Source organism: Gigantopelta aegis, chromosome 4 (genome assembly GCF_016097555.1).
Source record: "Gigantopelta aegis isolate Gae_Host chromosome 4, Gae_host_genome, whole genome shotgun sequence".
NCBI lineage: Eukaryota > Metazoa > Mollusca > Gastropoda > Neomphalida > Peltospiridae > Gigantopelta > Gigantopelta aegis.
The window spans coordinates 31,146,840-31,171,279 of NC_054702.1; the positions used below are offsets into that span (position 1 = coordinate 31,146,840).

General features: G+C 37.7%; 1 protein-coding gene across 1 annotated transcript; it reads right to left on the bottom strand.

Annotated features, from left to right (window-relative positions):
• Window positions 1–9,856: 9,856 nt before the first annotated feature.
• LOC121372017 (protein YIPF4-like) lies at window positions 9,857–23,805 on the bottom strand. The gene is made up of 6 exons (XM_041498255.1): window positions 23,634–23,805; window positions 16,206–16,368; window positions 14,412–14,583; window positions 13,498–13,575; window positions 11,846–11,959; window positions 9,857–10,227 (listed from the first exon to the last, which is right to left on the bottom strand). Exons 1-6 carry the CDS (start codon window positions 23,791–23,793, stop codon window positions 10,090–10,092), a joined length of 825 nt encoding a protein of 274 aa, XP_041354189.1. The 5' UTR covers window positions 23,794–23,805; the 3' UTR covers window positions 9,857–10,089.
• Window positions 23,806–24,440: the final 635 nt, after the last annotated feature.

Sequence of the window (24,440 nt, forward strand, 5' to 3'; positions counted from 1 at the left end):
TATCTCTCTCGACTACTCAAACCCACGAATATGACTTCCGTTAAATTGTTAAATTATAGTATAGATGTAGGCGCGATTGCAGGGTGGGTGGGGGTCGAGGTTGAAACTTTGTTTTATCATTAAATCAAAATTTGGCATTTTTATTCATTTATTTATTACTACATGTATGTATGTATGTATGTATATATATATATATATATATATATACTACTCAAAACAAGTTAAGGGTCAGTAGTTTATTGTACTGTACATTTACTGTTACAGAATACAAATGTTGTGTAAAGTGTATTTCTGTTACACAATGTATTGGTATGCATGAATCAAGAAAAACATTGTTTAAGAGATGGTGCAGTATTTGATAGAACTCGTTAACAATGAACAGGTTGAAAAACAAAGGTCACAGAAGTGAGGTCAGTTTGAGTAATGAGTAAAATCACCTCTTGCTCAATGACATTCAGTACAACGACGTCGCATGCTGCTGACCAACCTCTGGAAGAAGAAGGCCTGTGGAATTGCTTGCCATTCTGCTTTGAGGTTCTGTGCCAATTCTTGGATATTGTCACGCAGTTTTCTTACCAACTCGTCCCAAGCATTTCTATTGGTGCCAAGTCAGGGGAATATGCCGGCCAATCCATACGTATGACCTCTTGTTGCTGTAAGGACTCCATTGCCACCCTGGCTGTATGCGGCCGCGCATTGTCATCCTGTAGGACGTAGTTTGGGCCTATGGTTTCAAGTGCAGGGATTACCAAAGGGCGAAGAATTTCATCTCTGTATCGAACATCAGTCAGATTTCCCATCACAACGTAAAGGGAAGTCATATGGTGAAACGAAATCCCTCCCCAAATCATTACGTTACCACCCCCATATCTGTGACGTTGTCGAACGTTGACGTCAGCAAACCTTTCACCTGGTCGGCGATAGACTCTTATCCTGGCATCATTGAACTATAATGTAAATCGTGACTCATCAGTAAAAAGAACCCTATTCCACTGTTGACGTGTCCAGCGACGAAGACGTGTACATCACTAGCGACGTACGGCTCGATGGCGTGGCAGAAGGAGTGGGCGAACTGCTTGTCGTCGACTACGCAAGTTTTGTTCTCTTAGACGGTTACGAATGGTTTGATCTGACACTTAGGTACCAGTAGCAGTTCAAAGAGTATCTCTTAATCTTTTTGCCGTGGCAGTACGTTGTCGTAAGGCCATATTGTCAATGTACCGATCTTGTCGATTTGTTGTTAATCTTGGCCGACCAGAACGGGGACGTGTTTGTTGAGAATTTGTGGCTTGAAAACGCTGCCATAACCGCCCAATGACACTTTGGCTAACATTACGTCTTTGTGCAACATTTCTTTGTGAATGTTCATCTTGAAGCCAGGCGAGAGCCCTACCCCTATCTTCTAATGTCATATTCCTGCGAGGGATACCGATTTTTAAACTTGTACCAAGCTAACGTGTTAACAGTATGTCGACTGAAAACTATGCACGTGCAACAACATTTGCACGTGTGTTTCATGTTCAGTAAAATTAACCTTCTATACAAAGATAATAGCTTCATGTAATCGATACAATGTACGGTACTTTTTCGCTATTTTCTTCATTTTTGCAAGACCATTGGTGCCAAAAATATTGGCATCGAATAGTGTTTGCGGCATTGGTTTATTAGTCACAGACATAGTGTATGATAATTTAACACTGGAAATACTGTCGCTTTCATTACGATGGTAGTATTGTAAAATACAGTTGCACATGTAAGATATGTACTGACCTTTAACTTGTTTTGAGTATATATATATATATATATATATATATATATATATATATATATAGTAATATATTTGTTATCACTATTGGACATAAAGTGCTCAACACAATGTTAGTGGAGCAGGTACACTAAATTTTTAGTATTCACTAATAACTCATTACTCGGAGTTTCAGGCTCCTCGCCTTCATCTGATGAAGGCGAGGAGCCTGAAACTCCGAGTAATGAGTTATTAGTGAATACTAAAAATTTAGTATATATATATATATATATGTTGGCATCAGGGGTAATGAAAAGGCAGATTCAGCTGCCAAGACTGCTTTGGATTTGCCTCATGCTAGGGTTGGTGTGCCTTATACTGAATTTAAACATTGTATTAACCAATTTATCTTTTCGATTTGGCAAGATGAGTGGAACGGTGCGGTTGCGAACAAGTTTCATGCTATCAAGCCAGTCTTTGGAAATTGGCAGTCCTCCTACAAGCAGTGCAGGAAGGATGAAATAGTCTTGTGTCGTGCTCGCATCGGTCCAACCTACTTGACCTATTCATTTTTTGCACAGTTCTTTACACTGTGTTTTAATTTAACTGTTGAATTTTAATATTGATGTTGTTTATCATTTAATGTTTGCATTTACCATATATAGCCGATGTATTTTTCGTGCCGGGGTGTCGTTAAACATCCATTCCATTCCTTTCCTTTCTTTTTCCCTTCCCTACCGGCCTTGGTGGCGTCGTGGTTAGGCCATCGGTCTACAGGCTGGTAGGTACTGGGTTCGGATCCCAGTCGAGGCATGGGATTTTTAATCCAGATACCGACTCCGAACCCTGAGTCAGTGCTCCGCAAGGCTCAATGGGTATGTGTAAACCACTTGCACAGACCAGTGATCCATAACTGGTTCAACAAAGGCCATGGTTTGTGCTATCCTGCCTGTAGAAAGTGCAAATAAAAGATCCCTTACTGCTAATTGGAAAGAGTGGCGACAGCCGGTTTCCTCTCAAAAAATCGGTGTGGTCCTTAACCATATGTCTGACGCCATATAAGCGTAAATAAAATGTGTTGAGTGCGTCGTTAAATGACATTTTTCTTTCTTTTTTCCCCTTCCCCCTCCATCCTCCCCATTCCCCTTCATCCTCCCCTTCCCCTTCGTTCTCCCCTTCCCATTCATCCTCCCCTTCCCCTTCATCATCCCCCTTTTCCTTCTCTTTTTTTCTTCTCATTTCCTTTCATGTAACGTTTCTAAAGACAATACATCCTACTTTGCTTGATAGACAGCCGATCCTAAAACTAGTTAAATGGATTTAAACCAACACATGACTGATATTATTTGGAAACTTAAATTTAACAGAATGCTGATATAATAAACATAAAATAATAATAATAATAATAATAATAAAATTAAATAAATAATATAAATAAAATAAAAATAATTAAAGAAATATAAATTAATCATATAAATTTTAAAATAAAATAAAACATGATTAGCTGGATTGAAGGCAAACATTTAATTGTTTTCAACCCACTACCTCACTTATTTTGGCTTGATTTGTGTTATACTGGTGCTAAAAATGTAAGCTTTGCATTGTAATGGCCTGTTCTAATCACAATATATTTAATTTCAAATTATTATTTCCAATTAAGTTTCAAGCACGCTGTCATGGGCACACACCTCAGCTGCCTAGGCTCTCTGTCCAGGACAGTGGGTTAGTGGTTAGAGAGAGAAACGAGGTTGTAGTGGTCTTATACCTACCCATTGAGTCGTTAAAACTCGCTCTGAGTGGGAGCGGGCACCCAGCTGCGAACCCAGTACCTACCAGCCTTATGTCAGATGACTCAAGCACGACACCACCAATTGCTACAAGTAGTTTTTGTTCATTGTTATATAAACGTAATCCAGCATCAGACACCTGGACACATTGCATATTGTCAGAGCGCTTTACATCAGATTCTGAGAAGTTCCATTTGATTTTAATCCCCTTTCGTGTCCACTCTCACGGCAAAACAAAAGAATCACCAATCGGCCTTGACAGGCATGGCATCATACAGTTGACCCGCAGGAGAAACGATAATATATTATAAGCCTTTGTAGAAGTACACACGACTCGCCAGCAAAGAAGATGGAGGTGTGTAGTTGCGCTGTAGATCTCTCTTCCGCCCTTGCGGCTATGATCCAGTGTTTGGGAGAATTGTCCGAGTTCCGGGTATCTTATACCGGCAACCAAACTAGCGTTACTCTAGTGTACACAACTAAACCAAAACCGACGGCCAGCAGGAATAGGAGCAGATCTAGGAGGAGAAGAGCGCCAGAGGCGACACAGGGGGGGGGGGAACAGAACCGGTTGCTACTCTCCGGACGGCGGTCCCTTCGCAGTCGCGTTTTCTGCCCCACCATGCAGACCGGCCTCGCCGCATTATATCGACGTTGTTGAAGCGCCGGTCAGCTCGGACTCACCTCAGCCCACTGTTCAACATCCCCAACAACTACCGGCCCTTTTACGGGTAACACAGGGAGACGAACCGAAGGCCGTCTCCAAGGCTGTTATAACCCGAATCTCCGCTACGGAAGACAAGGCTAAGGATTCGATGAAGCGCTGGGTAAGCCAGACAGTGACAAACATGAGACAGCACCTTGTCTTTGAAAGCCCAACGTATCACAAGCTCCCGACGAAGCCACGGACAAAGGATTTCCCACACCGATACGACAACCAGCGGGGCAGCTTCATCATCAACAGGTTAGACAGCGCTATTGGCGGCCACGTCGTGCTTACCACGTGTCATAAAGGCAGCTGCAAACAGGCCTACGTGCGGAAGGACGCCAGTAACAAGGCCATCCACGACACACTCCTCGGGGTATTCGCATTCAATTACCTGAGCGTCATCAAGGACCACGGCACTCAGCTACGTCACTTCAAGAACTACGACGCCAAACCACAACCGTACCTTGACAGCCATTTTAAGGGCTAAACCAAACACCCGAGGTTCGTATAGTATAATTGAGAAACATTGCAAAACCAGACTGCCTCTTCCTTTCTCATTTACATCGGAACTGACCTAACCGCAGTGGTCATTTTGTGCTAAATTCGTAAGCGAGAAACTCGCCTTTTCCCTCCCCCTTTCGTGTATTGAACGCAAGGGTTGTGCCCACGACAGGCGTGCGCTACAACAGGCTGGTTTTGAATGCGGACATAAAATCTTAGAACTTGAACACAGTATCGGACTAACGTGAAACAGATTTGTTTGGCTTAGTTTACATCTTTAAACGCCTTTCAGTTATATTTGAAGAAAAGAATGAGTAGTCTACACAAAAATTTGTTTTACCCATCTTTCACTTCGAAGCGAAAACAGAGGCTGTGCCCAGGGTGGACATTTCTGAACCTTTAATGGATGTGGACACAAAAATAATATTTGCACTGGATTGACAATCGGAAATTAATGGATAATGTCCCAAAGACTAAAGACTGTAAGATTATGAACCTAATGTGAATGTGTTTTGCCTGGACATTTCAACTATAGGATCCGTTATATGTTAATCAGTGGATGGAACATTGAATACCGTAGCCTTTGTTGAAAAAAAAGAAAGTGTTTTGAGTTTTTAATTATTATTATTATTTTAAATAATATGTACTAGCATTTTAGTGGTATCAGATGTGAAGCTAGGTCCAGTGTGTAGAGCGAAGTCATTTCTTTCAGGAACTTCGATAGGGAGAGGTTTTCAACAGGAGAGAGACATTCATTTCAATTTTCAGTCATACTTATTATTATTATATACAGTAGAGGTTCAAGCATGCTGTCCTGGACATCAATGCCCAGCATACAACTCGGCTATCTGGACTGTCTGTCCAGGTTTCCCCCCCCCCCCCCCGCCCCTTCCCCTCCTTAGCTGAAATTCATGCACACGCCTGCTTACGATAACACAGTATTATTATTTTAAGAACGTGTCATGTATTTGATGTACGGTAGCCTAATAATATAAATAACTCATTGAATGTCATGTCTGTTTTGTTTTTGGCCTCAAAACAACTGTATATTTCCGGGAACCCGACTTTACCTAAAAAGAAAGAAAGAAAGAAGAAGAAGAAGAAGAAAAGCCGACAATAATTATTTTTTTGATGATTGTTTTTTTGTTTTCGATTTTTTTCCCCACGGATATATAGGTTAAAAGAGTATATATACTGAACAAAAAAAAGAAACTTCCGATTTGTACATATAGTATTTGTTGTGTTAAAGAATTCATTGTGTAATGAAATTATATAGGTAGTATTAGCCTTGAGCTGTATTATCAGGATTCATGAATTTTATCTATTATTTTTGCACTGTTAATCGTCGACAACGTGAAATTCAGTTTGCACGTGCATGCATGGTTCGACATGTCCCGTGTAGTATTCGGTCAATTTGTTTTACTTGTCTTACTGACATTGTTGTCAAGTGAACGAAAACGCTTCAAAATTTGTAAAACAAAATTAAAGTTTTTTACATTGTAGCATTTTTAGTATGCCAAGAATACCCAATAATTTACGCGAGCGGGCGATTGGCATGCTTGATGCTGGCATGTCGACAGATGACATTGCAAAGCATGTTGGGAGTTCTAGTCGAGCGATACGAAATCTTCGCGTAAGATTTCGAACAGCAGGAAGCACCAACGACTTGCCACGTCGTGAACGTCCGTGTGTTATAACGCGTGGTCAAGACCGCTATATCATGAACACGCATTTGCGCAATCGATTCCAAACTGACACTGCTACTGCTGCTAACACACCTGGGCTTCATAATAACCGAATCAGTGGGCAAACTGTTCGTAATCGTCTTCGGGAGAACGGTTTACATGCACGACGTCCTTACGTTGGATGCGTTTTAACGCAACGTCATCGTCTAAATCGTCTTAATTGGGTACGTGTACACACTCGTTGGATATGGCGAAGCTGGAATACCATTCGTTTTTCGGATGAATCCAGATTTTCTTTACAACGTGGTGATGGCAGGGTGCGCATCTACCGTAGGGGAAATGAACGCTATGCTGACTGTTATGTTCTTGAACGAGATCGTTTCGGGGGTGGGGGTTGTGTCATGGTCTGGGCAGCCATTGCCCATGGTTATCGTTCACCACTAGTCGTCATTGATGGCAATTTAAATGCTCAGTGTTACCGCGATGACATTCTCGCTCATCACGCCATTCCTCTGTTCCATAACAACGCCAACATCTCGATTTTTCAGCATGATAATGCCACCTCTCATACAGCTAGAGACACTGTAAATTTTCTTAGGACAAATAGCATTAATTTCATTGATGACTGGCCCGCTAAAAGTCCTGATCTCAACCCCATCGAGCATGTCTGGGATAGTCTGGACAGACGATTGAGGCGTCGTCCCAACCCACCCGCAAACGTCAACGAACTTCGTCAAGCGCTCATTCAAGAATGGAACAATATTCCACAGGCAGAAATCAACACTTTAGTCAATTCTATGCGCCTGCGATGCACTGCAGTGGTCAATTCATGAGGTGGTCATACCCGTTATTAAGTGGGTGTTGTTGTTTTTAACCCCTACCACACTTGGTAAAAATTTCTCCCAGTTTCTGTTAACCTATGGCCATGATTTTTGCACCAAACAATGCATCATGGAACACTCTTTAAACGCATATATAACAATTATTCCCCCGGTTTGTTTTCATCAAGTTATGTTTAAGCAAAGTTAGCGGAAGTTTCTTATTTTGTTCAGTATATATATATATACATAGCATGAACAGTGTACACCTCGACATTAATATACGGGTTCTGTTTTTGTCTTCAGACTGTAAATGGGCCTACTCTACCTAATTTTTAATTGGTATATTCAGAAGTAATATTTTTGAGATGAATGTGCTTGAAATGTTTATATATCTGCAATGTATTTGATGCAATACATATAAAAATACAAAAAGACTGGGTTTTAAATGTGATGATTTTTTAAGAACGAATGTGTTGTAATTAACAAAATGTGATAAATGAAAATATTATCTTATATATTTTTTAAATTATTCAGTTTGAATACTATTGGTTTTATGTCTATAAAATGATCAATATCTCGTGAACACTCAAGTCTTATTTACCAAATTAATGTTATCATGAAAAACATAAAATAAATTTATAAAGTGGTTCTTTTGTTGTTCATTTGTTTAAAATTAAGTAGTAAATTTTTATTTAATTTCCATGCTGAAATGCAAGTACGGTTCAAGTACGCTGTCCGAGGTATACACCTGAGCTATCTGGGCAGTCTATATTAATAGTTGGGCAGGTATGGACTTTCCACTGGATCGAAAGGCGTGTGTGTGTGTGTGCACTCTTAACACATTTTATTTATGGTTATACAGTGTCGGACATATGGTCATGGACCACACGGATATTGAGAGGAACCCCGCTGTTGCCACTTCATGGGCTACTCTTTTTCGATTAGCAGCAAGAAACTTTTATATGCACCATCCCACACAGGATAACACATACCACAGCCTTTGATATACTAGTCGTGGTGCACTGGCTGGAGCTAGAAATAGCCCAATGAGCCCACTGACGGGGATCGATCCCAAACCGACCACGCATGAAGTGAATGCTTTACCACTGGGCTACGTCCCACCCCTACACAAAAGGATTCATATAATGTGCTATGTCAACTTTTGTTTAACGACCACACTAGGGCACATTAATTTATTATCATCGGCTATTGGACATCAAAGGTTTGATAATTTTGACATATAGTCTTAGAGAGGAAATAAGCTATATTTTTCCTTTAGTAGAAAGGGATCTTTTATATGCACCATCACACAGATCACATATCACAGCCTTTGATATACCAGTTGTGAACTGGCTGGAATGAGAAATACCCCAATGGGCACATTGACGGACATTTATGGGCCAATAAAAGAAAGAAATATTTTAACGACACACTCAACACATTTTATTTACGGTTATATGGCATCAGACATATGGTTAAGGACTACACAGATTTTGAGAGGAAACCCACTGTCGCCACTACATGGGCTACTCTTTCCGATTAGCAGCAAGGAATCGTTTATTTGTGCTTTCCACAGGCAGGATAGCACAAACCATGGCCTTTGTTGAACCAGTTATGGATCACTAGTCAGTGTAAGTGGTTTACACCTACCCATTGAGCCTTGCGGAGCACTCACTCAGGGTTTGGAGTCGGTATCGGAATTAAAAATCCCATGCCTCGACTGGGATCTGAACCCAGTACCTACCAGCCTTTAGACCGATGGCCTAACCACGACGCCACCGATGCCGGTTTATGGGCCGATAAGTGAACTAAAAGGGCTAAGAGACTTGTTGATTGCGTAGTAACTGGATGTGCCAAAAAAATCTAGTAGCCTGCCGGACTACCGCGTTTAGACATCTGGTAGCCCAAGTGAGAAATCGGTAGCCAAAATATCCTGGGCTACTGCTAAGGTTGAGCTCTGGATATAGGCTATATTATATACAATGTCACTGTATAATAAACATTTATTCAGGCCCAACTTTTTTCCCACCTAATGCTCAAACACCTGTGAACACATCAACAACTATAGAGTATTTTCCCCACTTTATTTACAAATCACAGAAACCATATGTAACTTCACATGAACAAGAATTCCTCAAAATGAAATGACTTGCCTACTGATGTGGTGAAATAATGTGTGATTAACATTCAGAATTAATCTAGTTATAAATTGTTATTTTAAAACATTGTTTAATTTCATCGATATTTAACCATTTTCGCATGCATTGCATGGAAACAAACATTCAAATATGCAACTACAAACCAAGTTTCATTAATCTAGGACTTACAGCTAAAATGTGAAAATTTAATGTTGGAGCTAAATGCAAAAGTTGATACTGTCACCATTATAAAAACAATAGCAATATGTCATCTTTTGACTTTGTCAAGGCAAGATTAAAAACAAATTCAGTCTGGGTTTTTAATGAAAGTTTTGTTTAACATTGTTTGTATTAATCATCGGCTTCTGAATATCAAACATTTGGTCATTTTGACGTCTAGTCTTAGAGAGGATTTCATTAATGGCAAGGGATACACCATCCCACATGCAGGATAGCATATACCACAGCCTTTGATATACCAGTCATTATACACTGCCTGGAATGAGAAATAGCCCAATGGGCCCACTGACGAGGATCAATCCTAGACCGACCGTGCATCAAGGGAGCGCTTTACCACTGGATTACGTCCCGCCCTTTTCCAGAAGAATCCCTCGAGAGAATAACGTGTGTGTTTCAAAGTCATTGGAAGTGTACCCTCCCCCCCCAACTGTACATATTTACACAACGCACTGTGGTTTTAAATGTTACGCTCCAGTATACAGGGACAAAAAGTAAATATACAGCAAAAACACTGGATAGAAAAGCAAAGGTTTTTTGTGTTGAAGTTCTTGAACACATAACAAGGATCCTGCACTGTAAGCTGCCCACACCACACCAAATAACTGAAAAACAAACAAAAAACCCAAACAATAAACAATTGTTTTGAAGAAAATATATTCAAGAAATGCATAAATTATGTCTGAAATTATTATAAATTAAAAATAGTCCTTAAAACGGGACAGTACAGAAGGTAAAAAGCATGGATCAAAACATTTAATATTAACTATACTAGACAAGAAGACAATGCTATAAATATTTCCTTATATAAAGTTACTTTTGTTTGACGACACCACTAAGGTCGACAACAGGCACTCTTCGCCCCCTTGTTTTGGCTTTGTACACAATAAATATAACATATAATATGAAAAATAAAAACATATTGACCTGTAACCAGTGTTGTCTGCTTGTTACAGAATTTTGACAGGGGTCACGGTTAGTAGACCAGTTTTTATTTTAATGTGGCGAAACATTGTAACAATATAGCTAATTTTGAATTTGAATGACGTCAGTATTCCAATGTCACTTTGCATCTTACAATATCAATAAACTGGGTACATTCTGTTTCCGTTTTAAGAACACTGGAAAAAATCCAATGCAAAATTGTTATTGAATTTGTTTAGCCTGAACATTGCTAATGCAATTGCGAAGGTAATTATTTATACAGACAGGACTTGATATACCAGTATTGATGACAATGGTTGGGATGGGAAAACAAATCCCAATGGAATGGGGAATGGGAACTTTATTTACGTGCCCCTATCCAAAAAGGTTCAGGCACGCCTACCACGGATTCGGTCTCTGACCTCGCCAGTAGGCGGTTCCGTGGCACCATCAAGAGTGTCTGATCCTGCAACTAAAGCACTTCAGGTGAGTGTTCTACTGACTGAGCTAAATCCCGCCCCTACTTCAACATATGAATGGATTACCCACCAGTCTTAAATGAGATGAACTAACCTATGAAGGCTGCTGTGACAAGCTTCCTCGAAACTCTGCGAGTAACTCACCTTGAACAACATGCTAACGTAGTAGAGGGAGCGGAACACAGGCAGGATGAAGGCAATCACCAACAGAGGTAATATGGAGTAGCCAATCACACCGAGACACTGCGAGTAACTCACCTTTAGCAACATGCTAACGTAGTAGAGGGAGCAGAACACAGGCAGGATGGAGGCAATAACCAACAGAGGTAATATGGAGTAGCCAATCACACCAAGACACTGAGTAACTCACCTATAGCAACATGCTGATGTAGTAGAGAGAGCAGAACACAGGCAGGATGAAGGCAATCACCAACAGAGGTAATATGGAGTAGCCAATCACACAGAAACACTGAGTAACTCACCTTTAGCAACATGCTGATGTAGTAGAGGGAGCAGAACACAGGCAGGATGGAAGCAATCACCAACAGAGGTAATATGGAGTAGCCAATCACACTGAGACACTGAGTAACTTACCTTTAGCAACATGCTGATGTAGTAGAGGGAGCAGAACACAGGCAGGATGGAGGCAATCACCAACAGAGGTAATATGGAGTAGCCAATCACACAGAAACACTGAGTAACTCACCTTTAACAACATGCTAACATAGTAGAGGGAGCGGAACACAGGCAGGATGGGGGTAATCACCAACAGAGGCAATATGGAGTAGCCAATCACACCGAGACACTGCGAGTAACTCACCTTTAACAACATGCTGACGTAGTAGAGAGAGCGGAACACAGGCAGGATGGAGGCAATCACCAACAGAGGTAATATGGAGTAGCCAATCACACCGAGACACTGTGAGTAACTCACCTACAATGAAAATTTAGAAAATGTACTTTTATTAAAATTTGAAACATTTAAATACAAATAAAATCACAATGACAAAAAATATAATTTTATTTTTATTACAACTGGAAATATTTAAAGGCTTTAAATACAAATAAAATCAGGAATGTAATATCCACTTTAAAATGAAGCTGAACTGATCTAAAAAAAAAAAGTTTAAATACCATATTTAAACTATGGTAAAAAGAGAGAAAGGAAAATTTGTTTAATGTCACCGTATTACATTTTGAACTACAGCTATCTGATATAATATATGGTTATCTTGACATATGGTCATGGGGAAAAAAAGAGAGGAAAACCACTGCCACCATATAAGCTGTTCCTAATGATAAAAATTAAAAGATCTTTCATATGCACTTTCCCAAACAGGACAGTACATACCATGGCCTTTGGTGTATCAGTCATGAAGCATTGCTTGGGATGAAATAAAAACCTGATTCCATTGATGTTGATAATTCCTGCGACCCATCACACCTCAGACAAGTATTCTACCACTGAGTTACATGCTGCCACTAAACAATGGTAACTTTTCTGTAGATCAAATTCGGTCAACTTTGTGAAAAGTATTTTATGCCAAAATTGTTTTTTACAGTGGACTCTTTCCAAACCAGCATTTATATTCTTGATTTCTGCGTAAATTGGTACCTCTCAAAGTCTCATCTAGTGACAATAGTTTGAGTGAGATACCGGCCTTGGTAGCACAGTGGTTAAGCCGTCGAACTATAGGCTGGTAGGTACAGGGTTCGCAGCCCAGTACCGGCTGCAACCCAGAGTGAGTTCTTAAGGGCTCGATGGGTAGGTGTAAGGCCACTACACCCTCTTCTCTCTCATGAACCACTAACCAACTAACAACTAACCCACTGTCCTGGACAGACAGTCCAGATAGCTGAGGTGTGTGCCCAAGACAGCATGCTTTAACCTCAATTGGATATAATTATGAAAGTAAGTTGAAATGAAATAAAATTGAGTGACATTGATCTAATCGAGCACTCTGTGTATACCAGCGTATATCATCAGTCTTCCTTGAATCTGAGGTTTGATGACGTGCGGTTTTCAAGTGGTTATTCGTATTGTACTTCGTAAGAACAGGGGGTGGGACGTAGCCCAATGGTAAAGCACTTGCTTGATGTGTGGTCAGTGTGGGATCGATCCCAGTCGGTGGGCCCATAGGGCTATGTGTCGTTCCAGCCAGTGCACCATGACTGGTATATCAAAGGCCGTAGTATGTACTACCCTGTCTGTGGGATGGTACATATAAAAGATCCATTGCTGCTAATCGAAAAGAGTAGCTCATGAAGTGGCGACAGCAGGTTTTCTCTTTCAATATCTGTGTGATCCATAACCATATGTCTGATGCCATATAACCATAAATAAAATGTGTTGAGTATGTCGTTAAATAAAACATTTCTTTTTTTTCATAAGAACAGGTTTACGATAGGAGTTTAAAGTGCCAATCTTGGTAATAAACTTAGTAACATCTGGATGGATTACTATGCACTCACTTCTCCTCCAAGTACTCTTGCCAGTAAGAAGATAATCACAGATCCACAGATCCAAATTGTCAAAATCCATGAGACCACCTAAAACAACAGTTTAATTAATAATAATCGAGTATTAAATGAGATGATTTCCAGCCTAAAACTAAAAATAATGGATATTATTAATAAGCAGCTAGAAACATTTACCATTATTACATTGCATAAACTGATTTTGCTATTAAAATGATATTTTAACCCAGTACAGGTAGTATAAATACCAATATCTGTTCTTAGACAATATATTTTGTATACTAAAGATAAGTTTCAAAACATATATATGGAAGATTCACATTATATCTGTTCAGAGTTGTTTCCCTTGAATAAGTAAATGTGGACACTGGTTGATTTGATTAAGTACAACGTACAAGTTTAACTTTAGTTCCATTGTTTTGTAAATTGTAGACTTATTTTATCACTCATTTCAGTATAATTTCCATTCTTCACTTAATTTCCATTCCTCTTTAAGTGTTCAGACATAACTGTTAACAAAGCAACAGATTCTTATTTAATCCTACAATGTCACCATGTAAAAATATTTTTATAGCATAACAAACAAATAATAAATATTAGTCTTAAAGAGAAAACATACAGGACCTTCCACCAAAGGGTACAAAGGGTAAAATTACGTACCCTAAAATCTTGGAAATTAATGAATACATATAAAAAAAAAATTGTTTATTTATATTTTATATATTTGGTAAATTTCAAAAGATTTCGATTTTATTTTTATTACATACCCTCAAATTATTTTTTGGCAGAAAGCCTAATATAAATAAAAAAATTGACAATGTTCAGGCAAACGGAGAATTAAAATTAGAGTGAACTTATTGACAATACTAGATAAATTTGTATTAATTTTGTAAAGAATTGAAACTCACTCTAAACTGGCCGTACAGGGAAATGACTGAATACAAAAGAACAACAAAGAGTGGCCCCCAGAAGTCTGGACTTTCCCGTACGACGTGTCGCTTGAAGCCGAGACTAGGCAGCGGGAACAGAACACATCGCAACTTGTAGTAGATATCTTTCAGATCAATGTCTAGCTCTTCTCTGAAATACACAATGTATGACTCAAACATATACTACAGACTTTTCATTTTCGATTAGCATGTGGGCGAATATGCTCATGCATACTAATACATTTTATTTGAGGACTGCAAAGTATTGTGCCACTACTTTGAGGCCCATTCTTTCAATTATATGAAAAGCAGTTTATTAATGTATCTGTTTTTGGAAATAATAGAAATGTCCTAAGTTCAAGGATCATAACTCAGTCAAATATGAGTAATTTGTAATGAAAGTCAAACTTTATCTTTAACAGTACATTATAAAGCTATACACAATTTCAGGTCAATATCTCAAGACCTGAAAAAAAGAAAGAAAATAAGTCTGGCAAACTAATTTTCACATCTCCTAAGTTCAAGGGCCATAACTCCATCAAAAATGGGTAATTTGCAATGAAAGTAAAAACTGATCTGTAACAGTACATGATAAAGTTATACACAAAATTTAAGCTCAATATCTCAAGACATTAAAAAAAAAACATCCGGAAAACTATATGTGGGACAGACAGACGGACGAAGATACGAAACAAACGTGGCAAATATGATAGTGTAGTCTATTTTTGATCAAACAGTCAAATAAAGAAGTTACTTTTTCAGCCATCTTTGTTTGTGGCTGTAAAATAATGATTAATTTATCGAATGGATGGGAGAAAAAGACTCCATCATATGCGGTCATGTGGGATAGAAAAAGTACACCCGAAATTGTGACACTGGGAAATTTCCACCGCCTTGGGTGTACTTTTTCTATCCCACATGACCACATATGATGGGGTCTATTGGTCCCTTCCGGTTGGACTGGCTGGGGACTAATAATTAATTATAAAATTGTCTTTTTAAAACACTTAAAAAATTATTTATTAATTAATAAAGTACAGTTGAATCCCATTGGCTTGAACCCCATCAAGGCTCAAGAAAGTGTTCGACCCATTGGGTAGTTCGACCTATCCATTCGGTCAACATTGTGTAAGTGTAACTTGGGACTTCGTTTTTAGTTTGAGTGTTGCAGTGTATATGACCCTTCCAAGTTCGACCCAACGAAAAACTACTGTATGTATATCATATATTTTGTCATTCATTTAATAAAAAAATATTTGTCTTTAATAATAAAAAAGTACGGTACCATGAAAGTGCTAAAAATTTCCAAAAAGTCAAGTCTACCATGCCTTGCCAAATTTCTAGGAAAAACACTAATACATGTTATCATATATGCCATTCAAGTTCTCGGTAATGTGTCTAAAGAGGTCACACTTATATGTACTGTGGACAAATGGACCGGAAGAAATGCTGAACTAATTTTCATACAGGAGAGGTGAGACATCCCACGCAAAATATTGAGTTGAGGAAAACACACTCCACAAAACTGACAGAGGAATTAGAAATGATTTGAATGTTCAAACACCCTTATAACACTTAAGATGTGTGTCAGTAAACAAAAACAGTCTGCATGTTTTATAACCTTTCAAATTTAATAATAATAATAATAAAAACAATTCAAATAATATGAAAAACAATTATAACTTACAAAGACACTTTCATCAATTCTCATTTGTAATACTATTTAAACAATGTTTGGCAATGCAGTTTTGAAATTAAATTGGATAAACTTACAACAAAGGCTTCTGGTCTTCTTCATCAATGTCCTCTTCTTCAAGAAGCCATCCAAATCCCTTATTCTCCAAGTACTTTGATGTTGTCCCTCGGTTCTTCACCCCAAAGCTAGTATCTGTTTGTGGTATTCCTTGGCTTATTGATCCTTCGAGTGTTGGAGAGCCTAGGGATAAACACCCACTCTTTAAATATACAACTATTGAAGATAAATCTATAAAGTATTAAAATCTACACTACTTCAAGAATTTTATGTTAAACATTTCAAGAAGGTCAGCACTGAACACAAAGAACTTTAAAAAGTTGCTGAAAGCTTAAGAACATAGGAATCATCTTAATTCATGCAGGATTAGAAAGATATCTTGCTGGTACCCTCATTACATCATTATTATATATACTGTATATAAAGAGGGAAGGAAGGAAATGGTTTTTTTAATGATGCACTCAACACCTTTAATTACGGTTATATGGCACTGGACATATGGTTCAGGACCACACAAATATTGAGAGAGGAAACCCGCTGTTGCCACTTCATGGGCTACTCTTTTCGATTAGCAGAAAAGGATCTTTTATATGCACCATCCCAGATAGGATAGTACATACCACAGCCTTTGTTACACTGACTGGAAGGAGATATATAAAGAAGGAACCTCGCCGTAATCTCAAAGTTTGAAGTGGGTAGAGGAGAGGGGCAGGTTGATATTTTTCGATACTGTGTCTTGTCATAAGGGTTCACTCAATAACCCTCAATGTCATTTGTAAAAATGTTGTCTTTTAATTTTTATTTTTTAAAAGAGGGTACCGGATGTAGCCCAGTAATAAAGTGCTGGCCTGATGCGCAGTCTTGGATCAATCACCGTTGGTGGCCCATTGAGCTAATTCTCATTCCAGCTAGTGCACCATGACTAGTATTTCAAAGGCCATAGTAAGTGCTATCCTGTATATGGATGAATCTGATGCATATAAATATCTTGGCAATACTTTCTTATTTTTCCTGCACTAATTTTTTTCTAAATATTACCAAATGAGTGACATCCAATAGCTGATGATTAATAAATCAATGTGTTCTAAAAAAAAAAACCTTCAACTTTTAACTTTTAAAACAAATGTTTAAGATGTTGCTAGCTCGACTGTCCTCTAGCCTAGTCCCAGTGATTTTCCACTTTCGTGAAAAATAGACAGAATTCCCACCTTGAAACGGAATTACCATTTTCAGCAAAGTTTGAAAAACGATGACCATTTTACTAAATATTGTCACACGCTGTAAAACTGATGATTACATGTACTTCCTGTACAGTACTGTTGGTAAATGGGTAGTGTTTTTATTTACCGGGTTTATGGCTTAGTCTGTTGCGCATTCACAGATCGGACAGTTTTTTTGCCAGGAGTAACTTCAGCCAGCCGTTTATATCTAAGACCCATCTTGGGAGACTGAGTTTTGCGCTACATATTAAACCAAATGACCACTTTAGGAAACAGTCAAAATAGCTTATAAATAAATTATAATATGAACCAGAAGAATTACAAATAAATAACATTTTCTTCTATCAACAAATTGTTTACAATATATTTAATTTATATTATAATAAGAGGCTAAGTAATTATATAAATATATACATGGACTGTAGACAAAAAATATTCAGCTGGGGATTGTGACTCGCAAGACGACTTGTCTTTTTAGCAGAATTTATTTGTTTACATCCAATTTTTTTTTTGCAAATTAATTATGTTAGTCATGAAATGATGACAATAGAGTCTAATAAAATGGGCATTGTAGTTTAAAGTCAGCGAAGTCGGTATTGGTGACATCGTTACAGTCTCGTAAGTGGAATCTGTGTCACTGTAATGTTTTTTCATGATTTATGAAAGGACAAAAAGTGGAAAAAAATTGGTAATTAAAGGTAGGAGAGTAATTTATTGTAATTGTTAACAATTTGGTTGAGACTTTAGCGAAACAGCATCTATTCACCAGTTAATGAGTTAATCTTAACGGTAACCGGTCGTTTCGCCATTATTACTAGATCGCTCGCATCGTTTCGACCAGGGTCCATTCGTACCTTTAACAGTCGTTTCTCCCACATGTAGGGTTGTTTCACCCTAATTTTTATTGCAAAAAGGTGGTCGTGTATACATATATTTCCATATGTATAAAAATATTTTGTATGTCTACTTGTTTTTTCCTCATTTGTGCACTTTGTTTTGGGGAAGTTTTTCATAATTCAACACAAGTATTTTCAAGTCAGAGTTTAATCGTATGCAGATTCCGTAAAAACAAGTCAAACTTAAATAGACCAGTTTATGGGGTAGCCCGGTTCATGTTTAATGACAAGTCTATATTACAATGCACTCACAACTTAAATAGACCAGTTTATGGGGTAGCCCGGTTCATGGTTAATGACAAGTCCATATTACAATGCACTCACAACTTAAATAGACCAGTTTATGGGGTAGCCCGGTTCATGGTTAATGACAAGTCCATATTACAATGCACTCACAACTTAAATAGACCAGTTTATGGGGTAGCCGGTTCATGGTTAATGACAAGTCTATATTACAATGCACTCACAACTTAAATAGACCAGTTTATGGGGTAGCCCGGTTCATGGTTAATGACAAGTCTATATTACAATGCACTCACAACTTAAATAGACCAGTTTATGGGGTAGCCCGGTTCATGGTTAATGACAAGTCTATATTACAATGCACTCACAACTTAAATAGACCAGTTTATGGGGTAGCCCGGTTCATGGTTAATGACAAGTCTATATTACAATGCACTCACAACTTAAATAGACCAGTTTATGGGGTAGCCCGGTTCATGGTTAATGACAAGTCCATATTACAATGCACTCACAACTTAAATAGACCAGTTTATGGGGTAGCCCGGTTCATGGTTAATGACAAGTCTATATTACAATGCACTCACAACTTGCAGGGCTTCTAGAAGTTTTATAAAATCCACTAGCCATAGGATCAGTGATCTTTAACATTTACTAGCCACAATTTCAAATTCACTAGCTCTACTTTACTTTAAGTAAATACAATTTTACTAAATAATAATAAGGCCGAATTTTTTTTAATTTACTTGTTTCCTATTACATGCTGGAAAAATATAGGGTAGGTAGGAAAAACATTTTATTTTGGAAAATAATTTTATTTATGGATATTAAATAAAGATGTTGACTACCGGTATCCAAAATAACCTCTGCATGTATAGAAATGCATTATGCAAACCAACAATACCATTTATCACAGTGTTTTCCCTAGAAATGAAGTAAGGCATGGTAAAGTGACGTTTTGGGGGCATATTTTATGTGCAGTTTTAAATATAAGGGCTTTTTTTTCCATTATACAATTTTCAAAAGGACAAAAACCGTATGGCCATTTTATTTTCTATATCTATTTCACAACTTAATTAAAAAAAAGGAAATATGTAGTACTATCCACATAGGTGTGTTTAAAGGCTTCTTTTTACATGGGCAGCTTATAAATTTATAAAAGGCAAGGCATTTTGATTTTGAGGGCAACATGGTGCTAACCTATTTGTGGGAGAGTACATACAAAAGACCCCATGCTGTTTAATAATAGGCAGAAGGTTTACTCTCATACTAACACTTAACTTCTGTACTGGTCCAGGACAGACTTGGTTGAACCTTAATTGGATAGAAACCAGTAAATAAGTTTTAACAATTTCTTTTAATGAAAACTGAAAAGAAGGGTTCTATATTTATCTGTCCAACAATAACATTTAAAAAATATGTTATGAATATTATCTTTCCTGGTGTATCTAAGAAATGGTAGACTTACTAATTTTATAATTTGCAATGTTAGTTTTATTCTGTATGTATCCAGTATTAAAGTACACACTTGGTTTGAAGCAATCAATTGGTCCAATGAATAGAAATGCAGTACAAATGCTCAGGATGCTCAAATGAATGTTGAAAAGTAAAGTTTGTTTTATTTAACGACGCCACTAGAGCACATTGATTTTTATCTTTAATATCATCGGCTATTGGACATCAAACACATGGTCATTCTGACACTGTTTTTAGAGGAAACCCGCGAAGTTCCCAGTGACCACTTACAAAAAATAATGAAACGCATCGAGATCTTACTGACATATTTAATCATTTGATTTGGCAGTAAACTCCATCAGTATCGGTAAACATTCCCTCCCCTAAATTTCTACACGGCCAGTTTGTCGCTGGAGTAAATCATTAACTATTATTATTAATCAGAACACCTCGCTACGCTAGATGTAGAGTATATCGGAAAAGATTGCATATATTCGTGAAAACAATTTTACGACTCTTCGCCCGATATCTCACGGAAGTTACCGAACTTCAATTTGAAGGGAAGTAACTCCACCAATCAATTGTTAGAAGAAAACATTTTATGCCTAACAGGTCGCCAATAAAACTAAATTTGCGACAGTAAAACCACCGATATACATCCGCAAATCGGAAAACACAGTAGGGTTAGCCCCTAAATGACACCAAATTAGTGCTTGTGATAGTTTGGAATGTTTTCGTGGAAATCGTTGTTATATTATAAAAAAAAAAAATTGGATATATAAAAAAAGTTGCAGGTTCAAATTAGGGTCGGTCGGGTAACCGGAAACAAACAATATTTTATGATATGCCTAATAATCAGATATGTCACCTAAAGTGGGAGATAGAGCTTACAAACACTAACATTGGGGGTTGGGATGGGGGCAGGATATTCAAATTTACAAATTAGACTTAACTGCAATATTTGACCTCTTTTTTTCACTAGCCGTCGGGCATGGCAACAATAGTTATTTACTAGCCCAACATTGAATATCACTAGCCATGGGAGTGGGGCTACCATAATCTAGAAGCCCTGCACAACATAAACATAAAATAGGTGAAAAAACTAGTACATGTATATATACATAGGTAAATTTAAAAGAATAATTTGTATTTAATTTAAGAACAGTCACAGTGCGATTATTGTGACAAGTAGCAACATTGTGTGTGACTGTGTGGTGTTCGGGTGAGAGTTCATCATGGTCCACTATAGTTCCTAATTGCGAGATGTTGTGGCTCATGAACAGTATTACCGTATTTGACCGGAAATAAGCCTATGTCTTTGAATAAGCCCCCCTCCGTTTTGATAGCATTTAAGAAATTAGGCCCTCATTTGTAAATAAGCCCACCCCCAACTTCGTCACCTTATAAATAACATGAAATTGCAAGTTTGCTCAAAGTTCATTTAAAAGGTCATACCTCCTGCAAATAATTAAACACAAATGTAACACAATATTTTACCACCATTGTAACATTGTTTTCAATTTCATGCCTGCAATATTTATCTGAAGTATCCAAGCCCAAGTATGAACTAAAAACCAATGTCTATTTTTACCACCACACTGGGTCCGCAGTTAATGCTAATTAAGCAAATACCTTATTCTGATTGGCTAAGAACAATGACCATCGATTGACAATTCTTTGTAGTGTAAGCTGGCTGCCTGTGTCAGAAACGTGTGTATACGCTATTGAGTTGTTGTTAATTGCTGTTGTTTTAAGTCTTCTCAGCATTAAATTTTGGATGTAAATAAACAGCACTTGTAAGTAATTGTAACATAGAAGGTGTGTTTCTGATAATTAGATACTAGTAAAAAAAAAAAACAATTTAATTAATAAACAATTATTATTTATTAATAACAAATGGAACACTAATTAATAGATGTGCTACTTAACGTTTTTTGTTTTCTTCCTAGTTCATTTAAGTATTGTTATTTATTTTAATTATTATTATTAAAAAAAATTTCAACAAAACGGGCCCCTTGTCTGGGAATAAGCCCACCCCATGCTAAGCTCACAATGAGTTGTCTTGGCCCCCTGAGCTTATTTCCGGTCAAATATGGTATTAACAGGAAAAAAGAGACTACAATAAATATATAATGGGGGTGAATTGACTCTAAGGAATAGGATTTAGGACGAACCAACCCTGCATGAACAGGACTAAAGGCGAAACAACACAGACAGGTTTCGAAATGGTTTCTGTGCAAAACAACCCGGATTCATCTTAACCTGTCAGAAATCATACAAATATTTTATTTTGTTTTATTGTCAATAACTTGGTTTTTTGTCTATCAACGGAAACGGTCGCAGACGTCAAAACCGCGCGCGAAGTACCAAGTCGAGCTCGTTGAGGTAGGGAAGTCGAAAACTGGTTACTGACGTATTTTGGTTACTTCACGCAGAGTTCGACAAATCCGCTAGCCCGACGCCCGTGGCTAGTGGTTTTTAAGTTCGGGCTAGTGAGAAATGCAAAACCACTAGCCCACAGGGCTAGTGGTTCCCCCCTCCTCTCGTTATCGCTCGATCGTGGGGTTTTCCTTTTCTGCTTTTTGTCTCGGATGAAATTTCGTTTAATAAATTTGATTGTGACGTTTGTCATCGAATAATATCAACAACGCAATCAGTATATAATAATAATCCACTTGAGCTAGGTCTGCAAACTGCAGTAACATACTATCTCTACATTGTCACAGTTACAGCATGCATTGTTTACCTTTCCCTTTCAAGTTTCTGGCACAGGAAATAAGTCTAATGACATGCGTGTTTTGATTGGTTAGACACGTCACGTGGTAGTTAATCTCGCACATATGTTTTAGGCTAAGAACTTGGAAATCACAAATCGCGACGACAGGTTAATCTCAATCAAGTAAACCCCAGCCATGCTTTGAATTTCAGTTTGTTTTATTTATCTATTGTTTTCTAATTTAACACTTCGCTGACATGTGGTTATCGGCGATCAGGAAAACAATTTACTTTAATGGTAACCGCATATGCAATGACTCGGCTTGGCCTATTAGTATTACGTGTAGTGGTTTGGATAATACGTCACTGCTGTCGATACAAGATAATACCTTTTTTGTTCATCGGATTAGATGGCGCCGTTATATTCTTTTGATATCGGTCTAACACGGCATAATGCCCTGTATTTGAGCAATTGGCATCACCTAAATATATAACTACACTGAACCATCCATTACCGTGTGTCACACTGTCGTACCTTCATTTAAATTTAATTAGTTTGATAGTGGTTTTAGATACCAACCATGTGTTTGTTCAATTATTTTCCCCCGGGGGGAAGGCAAAAGCGAAAACTGGACAATGACGATGGATCATATTTGACAAAAGACCAAACGTACGACACGACAAAAAACTGAAAGTTACAACATTATTTAAGTGTTTGTTTTATTTTACTGTTATACTCGTAAATGTGTAATGTTACAAAAATTATATAAAAATCCAGTTATAATTGTGGAGGAATTTGGGCTAGTGCTTTATTTTGGTGGGCTAGTGGTTTTCACAAACCCACTAGCCCTGTGGCTAGTGACTTTTCAAAATATTTGTCATACTCTGCTTCACGGTACTATTTACTTTCGTTAATACCTACCACCACTCGAAGAAACGAATTGAAATTCATCCTTTGAAGACATGTCGGAGTTTTCCATTATGATATCTGGACGGTTGTTTTCATGCTGTGATTCGATGTGTGTCAAATCTACAGCAAACTGTCCATGTTTTTTGTCTGGAAACGTCGACACATCCGCCATAATTTTCGTCTTTTTCGTTGTTTCCTTCAAGCTGCGGGGCATTGAAGACACCAAATTTAATAGTGGTAGCTCTTCTTTCCAAAAGTTCAACAGTATCTGCTTTCCGAACTGAAAAATATAATATATACAAGCATCATCAACAACAAATACACGATTCTACACCACTGTCTGTCTATCTGTCTTTAACGTTAAGGAACGTAACGTATGGACACATACGCACACATACGATGATATGCACACATGTACGTACACACGTATACAAACACTACAAATTATTCTCACTGCTGTCAAGACAAATTAAAGTTTTTGGGTGAGCCTCTTTTCGTTCAACTGAGTAGGTTATATATATATATAATTTACGTTTATTTGTTGTGGTTTGTTATTTATTTATTGATTTATTAACGATAGCTTGTTTTTATTAATCAAAGTAGTGTAAAATGTTATTCCTCCGAGATTTTCTTTTGGTCAAATCATTTCTGAACATGTCTTAGGCTTTTTGTCAACTAGTTCAACTGAAAGTTAAAGCTAAAGTTTGTTTTGTTTAAAGACACAATTAGAGCACATTGATTTGTTAATAATCGGCTATTGGATTTCAAACATTTGGTAATTTTGACATATAATCTTAGAGAAGAAACCCGCTACATGTT